This window comes from Planococcus citri, chromosome 5 (genome assembly GCF_950023065.1).
Source record: "Planococcus citri chromosome 5, ihPlaCitr1.1, whole genome shotgun sequence".
Taxonomy (NCBI): domain Eukaryota; kingdom Metazoa; phylum Arthropoda; class Insecta; order Hemiptera; family Pseudococcidae; genus Planococcus; species Planococcus citri.
In genome coordinates, this window is record NC_088681.1 from 3,963,465 (window position 1) to 3,979,657 (window position 16,193).

Genomic DNA, 16,193 nt, shown 5'->3' on the forward strand with positions numbered 1-16,193 from the left:
GTTTAGGCGAATAAACCCATAGCTTTGCTCCTTCAGTTTTCATGATTGGCAATCTATCTTACACTTGAGTAGATTGAGACTCGAGTTGCTGCATTATCAGGCAAAGTATTCCATCTCGAGAGCAAATTCACTGGAAATCTTTACTTCGAGTTGAAATTTATTCTGAAAAAAATTTAGATCTGGAAGTGCCCCAGAAGAAGAGATATGAGCCCTTAAAAAAAGGAAATTTTCAAAAAAATCATGATATTTTCCCTCCAGCCTCTACCCAACCTGTTTTGGGAAAAATGGCTCAGTCCCAACAGATGATATTTGAGATTCTGCGTCGACCTAGATTTATTCTTATCAAAATCCAAGACCACTTCTAGAGTTCTACTGAAGTACTGAGTGATTAAACATTTTCGAATGAGCTTAAATTTGTGTTTGAAAATTTTTCCTTCTCAAATATTTCACATTAATTGAGCCAAAATATTTAAATATGTCACTATTTCTGAAACTGGGGAAATATTTTGGAACGCAGTGGTGCCAACTTTTTTTTTTGATCATTGCTGACTTCAAAAAATCGAGAAAAATAGCCAAATTTTATCAAATTTTTTCAGTTTTTGAAATTGGCAATAATGGTTGAAAAAATTGGCACCCCTGTATTCTAAATTATTACCCAAATTTCAAAATTAATATCGTACGATGTTCTAGCCCAATTTGTATGAAAGTATTCGAGAAAGAAAATTTTTTTTAAAATACGAGTTTTCCCGAAAATTAACGATTTGCAAATTTTCAACCACCGAGCAGAACCCTAAAATTTGTTCTTTTTTCTCGCAAATATTTGGCAGTAATATTATGCCAAAATATTGAGATATCATTCCTGAAACCAGGGAAATATTTTGGAACTCAGTGGTGCCAATTTTTCAGTCATTACTGCCAAATTGAAAAAAAAAACAAAAAATTTCTCAAGTTTTTGGCTATTTTTTTTTTTTTTTTTTTTTTTTGAAATAAGAAATAATGACAGAAGCTCGAATACTTCAATTTGGAACTGGACGATTCTTTTTCCAAAACAGGTTAAGTAAAAGCTAGATCCAAAAAACCACAATTTTTTCGAAAATTCCTCCTCTTTGAGGATTGATATCTTCTCTTCAGGGGTACTTCTGGAGCTAAAATTTATTTAGAATAAATTTGAACTCAAAATGAAGGTATCTGCTCAATTTTGTTCAAATCAGTCGTCTTTTTTTTTTCTTTTTTTTTGTTGATCCTCCATAAAAGATACATATACTCGCAAATCATAATTTCGAAAAATAATAATTTTTTACTCGAAGTACGAAATTTCAACTCTTTTAGAAAAAATTCCTCAATCGAATCAATATACCGATCTTGACGAAGTCTTCCATTCGTATCCTTTTACATTTGAGAGAGGTGTTTGGTCTCGCTTTGTATCAGTATGTACCTCGAGTACTCTAGTCTTCCGTTTGCGAATCAAAAGCTCGCCTCGTCTGATTTGAAAACAAAAAAGCATTTTAAAAATCACATTTCAATAACCCTGAGAGTCGGTCGTGTTTGTGATACGCGTCTCGTACCATACTTTCTAACCTTAATAAAGTGTAAGCAGTTACCAATATCATTTTTAAGAATGCATATGTAGAAAAACGTACCTAGGTATCTGTAGAGTGTGGAAATGTGTATTTGTGTGGTGTAAATTTCGTCTTTGTATGGGCGCCTGCACTGAGAAAAATTTATGTTTGAATTTATACTATAAATCATGAGATTTTGGATGGAGTCTGAAAATTTGACAATTTTTACTATAAATTATAGTAATTTTTGATTTTTTTAATAAAATATAGTAATTTCTCTCATAAAGCATTGCAAAAATTACTATAATTTACCGTAAAAATTGTCAAATTTTCAGACTCCATCTAAAATCTCATGATTTATAGTAAAAAGTGCAATACATTTTTCTCTGTGTGTGTCGATGTGTAATAGGTAATCTGTAATATTTTCTTCTTCTTATAGTATTACATATCATTTTTTGAAAACAAAATATATTGTTGACTTCTCTTCCAAACCGATGAAAAAAAAAATTGTAATGTGCCAGTCGTGTCAATTAGAAATTTAGAGAGAAATGTTCGTAATAATATAATATCTATCTATGATAAAAATGTAACGCTATGCACCTTTTTCTATGTATTTTTTTTTAATACTATACGATGTTGTGTACATTTTACGAGTACACGAGTGACTGTGAGTACTTAATGAGAGAAATACGCCGTATTTTCAGTTAGCCTAATTATTTAGTAATTTTATTTCGATGCCTGCGCGTGTATTTTTTTTTTTTTTTTGAAAAATCAAATTTTTTTAAATGTAATATTACGAGTACTACTACGTCTGTTTTTGTAAAAAAATGATGAAAAAAAATTCATAAGGTACGATAAGTTGCCTGAAATCTGTATTTATAATAATATTACTCAGCCTGAGATATAATTTAAGTTAATTTAGAGTTACCTTTTATTTAAAAAAGAAAAAAACAAACGTGTAAATATTGTTTTTAAAAAAAAAATACAGGTGGAATAAAATACCTACCTACCGCCACAATAATAATTATGCACAGTATGAAAGCTGCGACTGGAGCGGTTGTTTTGCAATAGTTCCTTTACCCCTCGTTCTTTCGAAAAGAAATCCTATAAACGAGTTGTTTTTATGTGTGCTTTTTTTTTTTTTTGTAATTTAATATCAATTCAATGCTCCTAGTGAGTTTCGCAGTCGTGGCTAATTTTGTAAAAATTATTAAGCAATTTGCCGCAGAGATAAAGGTTGTGTGATATTTAATAGAAAAAATTGAACAAATGAGTAACCTCATAATAGTTTCTCTGTTGATTTTTTTTTTTTTTTGTCTTTTTGTCTCAGAGAGATAATCTCGCAATCATGTATTTCGTAACGATGATCGTCGTCCGAATGTCCTGCCCCTTTTCCTTATATAGCCCGTTTTATTCTCATGTAATACTTTTTTCTGTGAAGATGTATTATTATTTTTTTTTTTTTTTTGTTACGATATGTACTACTGCGTTGTAAACGCAGAAAAGCGAAAATGTGCAGTATTTATTCATCGATTTGAGATGATGATGCATTCGACGATGAGCTTCATTCAACGTTGTTGTTGTTGTTAATTGTGCAATTAACTTTAAAGATTTTATTTTTAACTTTACGATGTACTATATAATTTTGTTCTTGTGAATAAATACGATGAAATATGTATCGATATACCTATATTTTAATTATTTTTAATGCTTATATAACAGTTTACGTTGTTTTTTTTTCTCTTTTTCTTTTTTTTTTCTTTATTTTTCTCTCTCTCTCTCCCTCTATCTCTCTTTTCTGTCTTTATATGTAAATAGTGTTGCGTTAAATAAACTTTGTTTTGTTTCGTGATTTTATTAAAATGATGTGTTGAATTTTTTTCATCTGTATTTCAAATTCAGCTGGAGGGAAGTGAAAATGAACGTGTGGCTGAGAATTTATTCGTTGATCCATTTTCAGTCGTGGTTCGCTTTTGAGCTCTTCGAGATTTTTTTAAAAAATTTGTAACGAAATATTTTTGTTGAAATAGTTGAAGTTTTACTGAAAAATATTAAATTTGAATTTTTTGTGAAATTTTGACCCATTATAAACGCCAAAAACTCATTACCCAATTTTGGGCTTAAAATTCTTCAAAAATGCTCAAAAAACACATTCGTTGAAAAATTTGAATTTTGTGCAAAATTCTAACCCATTTTGATAGGTCACATGGCCCAGTTTTGAAATTCCTGAAAATCATCACCCAATTTTGAGCTCGAAATTCTTCAAAAATGTTCAAAAAAAACTTTCGTCGAAATATCTGAATTCCTCTCAAAATTCTAACCGCTTTTGATGGGTCGCATGAGCATGTTTCAAAATCCCCGAAAATCGATACCCAATTTTGAGCTCAAAAATTTTTCAAAAATGCTCAAAAAACACTTCCATCGAAAAATTTGCGGTTTTCGCAAAATTTTAACCTACTTGGATGGGTTGCACGACCCTTTTATGACAACTTTATGATCCTTTCTTTCAAAAATTACAGCACAATTTTGGACTCAAAATCTTTCTAGGTTTATTTTTTGAAAAAGTTAAACTTTCAGGTGTAAAAAAGCTCGATTGATTAATGAGCTTGACGTGATCAGCGATGCTTGATTAGTGATAAGTGACTATTCGAACACGCTATTTAGCTTTCATTCGAGAAAAAAGCTCAATTTTGAAAAAGTTTACATTTGCTCCCAATACTTGAACTTTTGAATCAATCTTGTGAGCTTTATGGAGCTTTTTATGCTGTACGAACTGTCTGAAAGGGAGTTTTGACACGAGCAGAATCCATTTCCAGCATTGATGTAGATCCCAAGAAAATGAAGCTTTTTATCGAAAAAGTTGAACTTTGAGGTAGAAGAAAGCTCGATCGACTAAAATAAACGAGTTTGATGTGATCAGCGATACTGAATTAGTGATAATCGACTATTCGTACACCCGATTTCGCTTTCGATCATTCGGCTAAAAAGCTCAATTTTGAATTTTGAAAAAAATAATGAAGCGCTTCAGGCGGCAGAAACTGGAACTTCTTTTGTAATCGTCAAAAAGTAGTCGTAACTGCATATTTCTGTATCCCAAAAGCAGGATTACAAAAGAACTTCTCATTTTCACCGCGTGCAGCGCTGCATCATAAATTTTGAACTTTTGAATCAATTTTGCGAGCTTTAGAGAGCTTTTTAGACTGTACGAACCGTCTGAAGTGGGGGGTTTTCACAGGCGGAGAATCCGTTTCCGGCGTTGGTTCTGCCAAACAGCTCAAAGTTCCCTCGAAAATGAAGCTTTTTTTCAAAAAAGTTGAACTTTCAGGTAGAAAAAGGCTCGATCGATTAAAATAAACAAGATTGACGTGATCAGCGATGCTTAATTAGTGATAATCGACTATTCGTACAACCTATTTGGCTTTCATCCGGACGAAAAGCTCAACTTCAGAAAAGTTCATATTTGCTCCTGATACTTGAACTTTTGAATCGATTTTGCGAGCTTTTGAGAGCTTTTTAGACTGTACGAACCTGACGTAGTGGGGGGTTTTTGGATATGGCGAATTCGTTTCCGGTGTTAGTTTTGCCAAAAAGCTCAAAGTTTCTTCGAAAATGAAGCTTTTTTTCGAGAAAGTTGAGCTTTCAGTTGGAAAAAAGCTCGATTGATTATAATAAACCAGATTGACGTGATCAGCGTTGCCGAATTAGTGACAATCGACTATTCGTACAGGCTATTTGGCTTTCATTCGGCTAAAAAGCTCAATTTTGAAAAAGTACAAATTTTCTAATTTTGACCATTTTTGAATATATTTGATGCTAAATAAGACCAATTTCATTAGGAGAATATAGAGTACTAGGAGGTTCCATACTCCTAATACTTGAACTTTCGAATCGATTTTGCGAGCTTTAGAGAGCTTTTTAGACTATACGAACCTGAAGTAGTGGGGGGGGGGGGGGGTTGGGTATGGCGAATTCGTTTCCGGTGTTGGTTCTGTCAAGAAGCTCAGAGTTTTCTCTGAAATGAATCTTTTTTGAAAAAAAAGTGGAACTTTCAGGTACAGAAAAGCTCGATCCACTGAAATAAACGCGATTAACGTGATCAGCGATGCCGAATGAGCGATAATCGACTATTCGTAAACCCGATTTGATGTTCATTCGGCTAAAAAGCTCAAATTTGCCAATTTTTGTCATTTTCGAGTACATTAAATGCTAAATGAGACCAATTTCATTAGGAGAATTTAGAGTATTGGGAGGTTCGATACACCTAATACTTGAACTTTGGAATCAATTTTGCGAGCTTTAGAGAGCTTTTTAGACTGTACGAACCATCCGTAGTGAGGGGGGTTTCACATGCGAAGAACCCGTTTCCGGTGTTGGTTCTGCCAAAAAGCTCAACGTTCCCTGTAAAATGAAGCTTTTTTCAAAAAAGTTGAACTTTCAGGTACAAAAAAGCTCTATCGATTGAAATAAACGAGATTGACGCAATCAGCGATGCTAAATTAGTGATAAGTAACTACTCGTACACGCCATTTGGCTTTCATTCGGCCAAAAAGCTCAATTTTAATGACAACAAATTTTGAAAAAAAAATGATGCAGCGCTTCAGGTGACAGAAAATGGTACTTCTTTTGGTATCATCAAAAAGTACTGGTAAATGCATATTTCTATATCCCGAAATCAGGATTACAAAAGAACTTCTCATTCACCCGCAATTAGTTCGGTCCCAGCCCCCTCAGGGGGCGGGTGGGGGCTTCCATTATTTTCACATTGTCTCAAGGTACTCAACTTCAGCAGCCCATTCCTCCAAAACTATGGTACTTTGATCAAAACTTATTTCACAGTTCGAAAGGGCAGTGCATTTAGAACTTTTTAAGCATTTTGAAATTTTCAAAAGTTGAAAGTTGAACTTTCAAATTGAAAGTTCAAATTTCGAAATGACGCTGTAAGTGGGAGCTACCATTTAAAATTTTGGAAAAATTTCCATACATGTACCTATTGATGCTTTTTCGAAATAAGTATTCAAGTTTCGAGATGGGATCTCTCAATTGAGGGGGAGCACCCCCACCCCCAATTTTGGGCGAAACTTTCGAAAGAAAATCTGGGGCATGTGATATATCGAATTCTATGTTTTTGGTGACGCTGAACGCGAATATGACGTCAGATTTTTGATAGGATCCGTCCATGACCCCCAGCACCTCCCCAAAGGGGGCAAAAGTTCAAAAAAGGGTTTCGTTCGTGTGACACATGAAATAGCATGTTTTCGATATCGCTGAACACGAATATTGCCTTAGTTTTTCGAATCGACTCCACCCATGGCCCCCAGAACCTCCCCCAATAGGTAAAAGTCCAAAAAAAATGTTAAGGACCGTGGATGGGGTCCAATCTCAAATCTGACGTCATATTCATGTTCAGCGTCACCAAAAACATACTATTTCATGTGTCATATGAACAAAACGCTTTTTTGAACTTTTACCCCCTTTGGGGAGGTGCTGGGGGCCGTGGATGGGGTCTTATCAAAAATCTGCTGTCATATTCGTGTTCAGCGTCACCAAAAACATAGAATTCGATATATCACATGCCCCAGATTTTCTTTCCAAAGTTTCGCCCAAAATTAGGGGTGGGGGTGCTCCCCCTCCATTGAGAGATCCCATCTCGAAACTTGAATATTTCGAAAAAACATCAAAAGGTACATCTAGGGAAATTTTTTCAAAATTTTAAATGGTAGCTCTCACTTACAGCGTCATTTTGAAATTTGAACTTTCGATTTGAAAGTTCAACTTTCAATTTTTGAAAATTTCAAAATGCTTAAAAAGTTCTAAATGCAATGCCCTTTTGAACTGTGAAATCAGTTTTGATCAAAGTATCATAGTTTTGGAAGAATCGGCTGCTGAAGTTGAGTACCTCGAGACAATGTGAAAATAATGGAAGCCCCCCACGGCCACCCGACCCCTGAGGGGGCTGGGACCAAACTAATTACGGGGTTCTTACTTACTGGGTGGGTTTATCATATTGTAAAAAAAATTTGAGCGAAATCGAAAGACATGACTTTAAAACGTTGGTTGAGTTGACATGGAATGACCCAGCAGTACTTCTTATGGAAAAGTTGATTTTTCAATTCTCAAAAATCAAAATGCATTATGCGGTCAAGTAATTATGAACTTTCTGTAAAAGCACAACAAAGTTAGGTACTGTTTAAATTTTCTAATCGATATGCTCGTAAGTACATAAATCGATTTCGTGTTAATTGTTCTGACCTCTTTTGTGGGCTGATTCGAGGTCATTGATAACGATTTTGATGTTTGCTGATCATGATTTTAACGATATTGAAAAATTTTAAAGACTTTATCATCAGGTAGATATTCAAATTCTTTTTAAACAAAAGCTCATGCCCTGTCCCTTTATCCAGACAATTCCTCTTTATAAAGCTGCTAGCTTGGATCACTGATTCCTGACTTTATACCGGAACACGTACCATGCTACCTAAGTACCTCTACCTACCTAGTACCTACACCTATTCGATGACTATTCCAAACTTTTACACTTTCTTCGCTTCGATGAGTTCATGAAAAACCTGTTTTTTCTATAGATTTTTCAGTGAATCAGACAAGTGCAAATTTCAATAGGTAACTACATACATTTTTCGTAGCCGAATAAAATTCTTTTTCAGTGACTTATTATTTATAAATAAGTACATAGCTATGGTGCATGCATTCAAGTGTCTAAATACCTACGTACATCTTAAAACATATTTTGGCTAATGAACAAGAATAAATTAATATTATAACGATAAGTTGACCTTGTTTGTTGCAGATTAGGTAGGTACATTCTTATCAATTGCACTGCTGACATGAACTCATTACGATTAAAAATTGATAAATTTTTTCGCCACGTTATTAGTCCCGCTGCCTGCAACTTTAGACGAAAAAATTTCAAATCTGGGTGAATTTCCGGCTCATTGACTTCATTTTTAGCACATGGAAATGATCCATTTACGTCCTATTCTTTTAATGAAATTGCTTCAACGCGTTCGCGTTCGAAACGAAACTGGTTTCTTTAAGTATTGTTTAAACTAGAAGAAGCGTGTTTCGAGAAGAGTTTTCAGGTAGGTATACCTTATCGTATTAAACAATTTTTCTAATTGCATTTTATTTTTGGCATTAAGTACTGTTCTTTTGATTACCTACATTGTAACGTCGAGATAATCAGCTGAAGAGAAATATTTCGTAGAAATGTTTGGTCTCTCATGCATCGTTTCAAAACATAAACACACCAAATTAAGATTAAGTAACCAGTTCGCTTGTTTTAACAACTCATCTGAAACAGATTTTTTTGTTAACCTATTCGCTCACCTGTAGAGTGTAGAAGTGTAGATGTTATGCACCCTTACTAAATAACCATAACCTTGATAGCCGGTTTCTCGTTAATATCATACTTATATGTGTTCGTCGCACTAAGTAAACCGCATGGAAATCTACCTAAAATTATCCCATTAGTAAACATCTTCCGGATACAGTGGAAACACGATCTCTTTGTAATATGTGCTTAGCTAACGAGTAACGTGTGATTTGTATAGCAGTTTTATATGTTTTCTCATATCTAAGTGATTTTTTTGCACTAAAAGTTCTCAATTTGGTTGAATATAAATTTTGGCAGGTACGAAGAATTCTTTTATTTATAATTTTTTTCTCAAAATTATTGCTTATTATTTTTATGCACTTATAATATTAAGTAGGTATTTCTTTCTAAAAAGATGGATAAAAGTACTTACCTAAAAGGAAAAAAAATTTCATTCGGCGAAAGAATTATGATTTATTTGCCTATTAATTTCTTGAATTAATTAAACTAAGGTACCTGGACATACATACCTACCTTTTGGATAAGGAATTACTTTTGTCTTGCAGATATTCATCCAATTAGTATGCGCTACGTAGCATTCGCATTCGTATCATGGCTGGTGATCGGAACAGCATTATCAGCCAACGTGGATTTTTCAAAGGCATATGACGAGAAGTGAGCATATTTGTATTATAATGTACATTTGTGATCGAAAAATGCCAATATTTACTTCACACTCTCTAAATTTGAAACAGTGAAATTTGACTGTTTCAAATTTACTTTAGAGAGCAGTTTACTCGATCATAGGTATATACCTACTTATCGAGAACATTCGTCCGTTGTACATATCGGTTGCACTGATATTGATATTAATTACTTTTCAGAGTTTGCAATAACGAGCCTTCGTGTAATCTCATCAATGAACCGAATTTGACAGAGGACCGTCGTACTTTGTGGAAAAGAGATTGTATGTGCGATTCCGAATGCGTTAAATATGGCGATTGCTGCGCAGATTCTGAATTCTATAACGCAGTCAATGGAAGCAGAACACTTTACACTTGTTCGTCGAGTTCACGAGTAGGTACCTACATACATTAAACTGCAACTTTCATGTAAGCTTAAGCACCTGTGTGACATTCTGGGAATACAATTTGATCACCAAAATTTCAGACCTATATATCGAGTGATTCTTGATCAGGCGCGGACTGCTGGTTTGATTGCAGGCCCCTGGCGAAGGTGCCGAATGGGGCCCTCAAAATTTTAGCCCCCCCCCCCTCATCCCAGAATCTTTCTCCTACTGTTTTTCATCAGGTTCGGATACTTAAATTCGAGTTGTACGAAATTGTTTTTATTCACTTTTGCGAAAATAAGTCGATATCTGGCAAGGAAAAAATGGAGTTTTTTGGGGGGAGGGGGTGGGAGGGGGTGCTGAACTGTTGACTGAAAATTTTCCAACTGGTATGAGAAAGTAAATTTCAATTTTACCAAATAAAATGACGAGTTTTTCAGGTGAAATGGCAATTTTGCCAATTGATATAGGAATACACACACTAAGTTAGGTACGTAGGTACAATAAAAAATTGTTATTTTCATTTTTGAATTTATGGAAGCTTCAAACTGCGAAAAAGCTTTCGAAAATTCGGGTTTCGAGAGGTGAAAACAATGTTTGAAAAAATTTGTATGTTTCTTTCGATCAAAAATTTTGAAATTTGAAATATGAGTTTTTAAAAATTTGAATTTTGAAAATGAAAAAAAAACGGACTCGAGTGAAACGAGGGCAGGGCGAGTATTCAATACACCTCCCCCATTTCCCCCCTCCCCCAAATATTGATTTCGTAATCGAAAAAGCTCAAAAAGTAACCAAAAAGTAATTAAAAAGTAATTAGAAAAAGTGGCAAAATGCGAGACATACATTTTAATGCAGGGACATTCCACGTCAATTCAACCAAGAAGAAGTAGTAGGGGGGGGGGTCGGCGATTTTTTTGAAGACCTTCCGTAGGGATGATCAATGGTGCAAATTGCAGCCCTCTAGTCCTTTTCAAAGGCTGCTAGGGGGTGTCAAAGTTTTCAGTGGAGCTTTGAGATAAGACAGCACCAGAATTGCTAGCAACTGTGCAATTCTGAATCGTATACTTGAAAAAAGCGATTCTTGAAAATTTCAAACATTTTCTGTAAAATAAAAATTTTTGATTTTTTTATCCATTTATTTTTTTTTAATTTTTTTAAAATAAAAATTCCGTTCAAGAAACCAAATGCAAATACCTACGTTGATCATTGAAAAAAACTGGTCCTCTTTTAACTTTGTTTATTATAAAATTGCTTTATAAAAGTTCTGTCATTTTTTTCAAATTTATCCAAGTCAAAAATTGTTAATTTTTGAGGAAAAAAAATGTTTAAAAATATTTGACACAATCATTGTCAAAAAGTATTCATACATACTTGTATTTAGTAAAAATTGTCAGAAAAAGGTTAATTTTCGCCAAAATTGTCAAACAGTCCTTTTATTGCTAAGATTGCCCAAAAAATGTCTGTTTTTGCCAAAATTGTTAGAAAATGTCGGTTTTTGGCAAAATTACTTATAAAGTTCTGTTTTTCTTTCTTGTCAAATTTACGCAAATCAAAAAGTACAGACTAGCTTTTAAAAATGTTGTCAAAAAGTGTCAATTATGGGGGGGGGGGAGGTAATTTTTGGCAAAGTTCTCAGAAAATGTCTCATTTGTGGCCCAATTATTCTCAGAAATGTCCATTTTTATCACGGTTGCCAAAAAGTATCCATTTTTAGTAAATTCTCAGGATCATTTTTTGCCAAAATCGTCAAACAGTCCTGGTCTTGCAAAGATTGCCCAAAAAATATACCAGTTGTTTGAGTATACAAACTGTCCAAAAATTCCTGTTTTTTGTCAAAATTGTCGGGTATAGTGTCAATTTGTGGTGAATTGACGAAACCTTGTGTGTAGTGTTCTTTCTTCAAAATTCTCAATTTTTTGTCAAAATTGTTGTCCAAAAAGCATTGATTTTTGCCTTGCCTGCCAAGAAAGTCATCTTCTTGTTTCAAAGTTTGCTTTGACAAAACAATTGTCCAAAGTGCCCCTGAAGAAGAGATGTGATGCCTCAAAGAGGAGGCATTTTCGAAAACATCTCGATTTTTTTCACTCTTGTCGCTACCCAGCCTGTTCTGGGAATAATGGTCCAGTCCCAAATGAAAGTATTTGAAATTTTGTGTCGATTTATGCAATTTCCATCAAAATCCAAGACCGCTCATAAGGTTCTACTGAGTGGTTAAAAATTTAGAAACCGGTTATTTTTTAGATAAATTCAGTTTTTGAAAATTTTTTTTCGCAAATATCTCGCAGTAATTTATGCCAAAAACTTGAAAAATGTGTCGATCCTGAAATTGAGGAAATATTTTGGAACGCAGTGGTATAATTTTTTCGGTTTTATTGCCACTTTCAAAATATCAAGAAAAAAGCCAAAAACTTGTGACACTATTTCGATTTTTTTTAGGAATGATACCTATTTTTCAATATTTTGGCGAGGGTCACATGTCAACTCAACCAACGTTTTTGAGTCATGTCTTTCGATTTCGCTCAAATTTTTTTTACAATATATACCCACCCAGTAAGTAAGAACCCCGCAATTAGTTTGGTCCCAGCCCCCTCAGGGGGCGGATCGGGGGGAGGGGCTTCCATTATTTTCACATTGTCTCCAGGTACTCAACTTCAGCAGCCCATTCCTCCAAAACTATGATACTTTGATAAAAATCGATTTCACAGTTCGAAAGGACATTGTATTTAGAACTTTTTAAGCGTTTTGAAATTTTCAAAAGTTGAAAGTTGAACTTTCAAATTGAAAGTTTAAATTTCAAAATGGCGCTGTAAGTGGGAGCTACCATTTAAAATGTTGAAAAAATTTCCATAGATGTACCTTCTGATGTTATTTCAAAATATTTAAGTTTCGAGATGGGATCTCTCAATGGAGGGGGAGCACCTCACCCCCAATTTTTGGCGAAAATTTCGAAAGAAAATCTGGGACATGTGATACATCGAATAGTATGTTTTTGGTGACGCTGAACACGAATATGACGTCAAATTTTTGATAGAACTCCATCCACGGCCCCCAGAACCTCCACACAGGGGGTGAAATTTCAAAAAAGTGTTTTTTTTCGTGTGACAATTGGAATAGTATGTTTTTGGTGACGCTGAACACGAATATGACGTCAAATTTTTGATTGGGCCCATCCACGGCCCAAAGCACCTCCCCAAAGGGGGCGACCCCCCAAAAAATGGTTAAATTCGTGTGACACCTGAAATAGTATGTTTTCGATATCGCTGAACACGAATATTGCCTTAGTTTTTCGAATTGACTTCACCCATGGCCCCCAGAACCTCCCCCCATTGTTGAAAGTACAAAAAAATTGTTGGGGGCCGTGGATGGGGTCAAATCAAAAATCTGATGTCATATTCGTGTTCAACGTCACCAAAAACATACTTACTATTCCATGTATCACACGAACAAAACACTTTTTTGAACTTTTACCCCCGTTGGGAAGGTACTGGGGGCCGTGGATGGGGTCCTATCAAAAATTTGACGTCATATTCGTGTTCAACGTCATCAAAAACATTCAATTCAATATATCACATGCCCCTGATTTTTTGTTCGAAATTTTCGCCAAAAATTGGGGGTGGGGTGCTCCCCTTTCATTGAGAGATCCCATCTCGAAACTTAAATATTTTGAAATAACATCAGAAGGTACATCTATGGAAATTTTTTCAAAATTTTAAATGGTAGCTCCCACTTACAGCGCCATTTTGAAATTTAAACTTTCAATTTGAAAGTTCAACTTTCAACTTTTGAAAATTTCAAAATGCTTAAAAAGTTCTAAATACAATGTCCTTTCGAACTGTATCATAGTTTTGGAGGAATGGGCTGCTGAAATTGAGTATTTCGAGACAATGTGAAAATAATGGAAGCCCCTCCCCCCCCCACCCGCACCCTGAGGGGGCTGGGGCCAAACTAATTGCGGGGTTCTTACTTACTGGGTGGGTATATATTGTAAAAAAAAATTGAGCGAAATCGGAGGACATGACTTTCAAAATCGCCTTTTTTTTGGTTGAGTTCATATGGAATGACCCGCGAGTTACTTCCTTAATGCTAAATGTTTGCAAAGAAAAAAAAATTTCAAAGCATGATTTATACAGACGGAAGCGATTTGCAAATTTTCAATCACTCTCAGTAAAACCCTATATGTGAGGGCGCATACGGAAAGGGTCCATTCGACCAAAAAAAAAAAAAAAAAAAGTTCTCTGAAATTGCTGTAGGAACTCTGTAAAGGGTTCCTACGACAATTTCAGAGAACTTTTTTTTTTTTTTTTTGGTCATAAGGACCCTTTCCGTATGCGCCCTCACATATTATAAAAGTACGAATTATCTTGGATTTTGATGGCAATGGCCCAGATCGACTCAGAATCTTGAATACTTTCATTTTGGGATTGAGCATTTTTTCCAAAAATGGTCTGTGTATAATTTGACAAAAATCTTGGGACATTAAGTACATATTTCATTCAAATGTAATATCAAGAACATCGCTTCAAAGTAACTATAAGCTTCGTTAGATACTATAGGTACCCTAATTATTTACCCATCTACATTTTTTTTTGTGCACAGATGTACATGTTAACGAATTGTCCTGACGGGTACGCAGATCAAGAAATGGTATCAAAATGTCAAGCTTCTACACAACCTTCCACCGGTGACAATTTCCTAATTCGACCAGCAACAAACCTGAACACCCATACCACCTATGGAAACGCTTATTGCGCCATCTGCCACGATGACGCTATCGATATCGTTCTGTGGAGTCTCACCGCAAGATGTGGAGAAGCTCCGGCCGGATCCGACTCTCAAAACCGAATTTCATCCACTTCCGGAAACACTAACCAAGTTTCTACTCCACCGAAAAATTCCAAACCACCTTCCGCCGAATCGTTTGAAAATAATAAAGTTTCCACTCCTTCGAAAAATTCAATACCTGCATCGACTCCAACGCCTGAAAACATCGATAAGGTTACTTCAACTACGAAGAAACCTTCGTTATTCCCATCAATTAGTATCAATAAGCAAGGCGTCGAGATTTCAGCTTTAGGTCACACTTTTAAACCTAGTTTGAAACCTAATTTTTTCGGCAGAAATAAACGTCAGGCAACTGGTAGTGGTATAGATTACAATAGATATCAAAAAGATTTGAATAATATTTTAGAATACGTCCGTTACGATAATAATACGAAACGTTTCGTGAGCCAATACAACGGTAAAAATTTCGTTTGCGAATTTTCAACTCTAGCGCCTAAAAATTTCAACCTAAATGTGCACGCGAGGAAATGTGTTCCTAACTTGATATCATCTTGTCCGACAAACACTGATAAAGAAACTGCTGCTAAATGTTTAGCGAATACCGCCATCATATACAATGAAAAAAAGAAAACAGTTTATAAAAACAGAGAATGTGCTAAATGCAATAACGAATTGGAAACCGAATTGTCGGGATGTCCGCCAGCTGAACGAGCCACTGGTAGTTCACTTTTCAGCACCGCTGATAAAGGATCTGCACCACCCTGCGATAAACCAGAATTTAAAAGCACACCCATGTGCACAAGTTAGACGTGATGTGTGTATTTCTATCAAGATATATCATATCTAAGGACCTTTTTTATTCTTTGAAGAATGTAGTATGCAGTTTATTCTATGTATAATAAATTATCATTAAGAATACAGTAGAACTTTATTTTATTGCCTCTACAGTATGACACAAAAGTAGTGCTCGGTGGTTTTTATTTCCAAGTGGAAAGAGCTAGCGAGATGAATGAAGCGGCATTGAGTAGGGAAAAATGAGGGCTTTCAAAAGCAACCTTGAAAAGTTCAGGCTCCCGCACAGGGTGTCCACAAATTGAAAAACCGGTTTGGTCATAAAATTCAAACTGGGTTTTAATGGCGCAAAGTATTTCACGCACCAAAGCGACAAAAACGTGATATGCGTTTTTTGAAACCGGTTTATTAATTTACAACCAGTTAACAAAAAATACCCAACAATTGTAGATAGAGAAAAAAGCTTGAGACAAAAGTTGTAGAGCGTAAATAATTGAATCATTTTCACTGATCAGATTTTGAAACCGGTTTATTAATTTACAACCAGTTATCAAAAATTTCCTAAAAATTGGAGATCAAGAAAAAAGCTTGAAACAAAAGTTGTAGGGTGTGAAAAATTGCAAAATTCTGTTCAATCACATTTAGAAACCAGTTCATTGAT

At 34.9% G+C, this 16,193-nt stretch overlaps 1 protein-coding gene across 2 annotated transcripts; it reads left to right on the top strand.

Moving 5' to 3' along the window:
- The first annotated feature begins 8,484 nt into the window (after nucleotides 1-8,484).
- Nucleotides 8,485-15,656, top strand: LOC135846973 (uncharacterized). Of its 2 annotated transcripts, none has more exons than XM_065366353.1 (4): nucleotides 8,485-8,656; nucleotides 9,456-9,564; nucleotides 9,774-9,966; nucleotides 14,555-15,656. In XM_065366353.1, the coding sequence occupies exons 2-4, from the start codon at nucleotides 9,473-9,475 to the stop codon at nucleotides 15,545-15,547; spliced, it is 1,278 nt and encodes a 425-aa protein (XP_065222425.1). In that variant the 5' UTR covers nucleotides 8,485-8,656; nucleotides 9,456-9,472; the 3' UTR covers nucleotides 15,548-15,656. The 2 variants fall into 2 exon arrangements, with proteins under 2 accessions (XP_065222425.1, XP_065222424.1); XM_065366352.1 differs by lacking the exon at nucleotides 8,485-8,656 and adding an exon at nucleotides 8,876-9,207.
- The last annotated feature ends 537 nt before the right edge of the window (nucleotides 15,657-16,193 follow it).

What these genes read in the sequence shown, in the direction of transcription:
- LOC135846973 (XM_065366353.1), top strand. Translation starts at nt 9,473, where the DNA reads ATGCGCTACGTAGCATTCGCATTCGTATCATGGCTGGTGATCGGAACA. An exon ending in TCAAAGGCATATGACGAGAA is followed by an intron (nt 9,565 to 9,773) that starts GTGAGCATATTT and finishes ATTACTTTTCAG; the next exon opens with AGTTTGCAATAACGAGCCTT. An exon ending in CTTGTTCGTCGAGTTCACGA is followed by an intron (nt 9,967 to 14,554) that starts GTAGGTACCTAC and finishes TTTTGTGCACAG; the next exon opens with ATGTACATGTTAACGAATTG.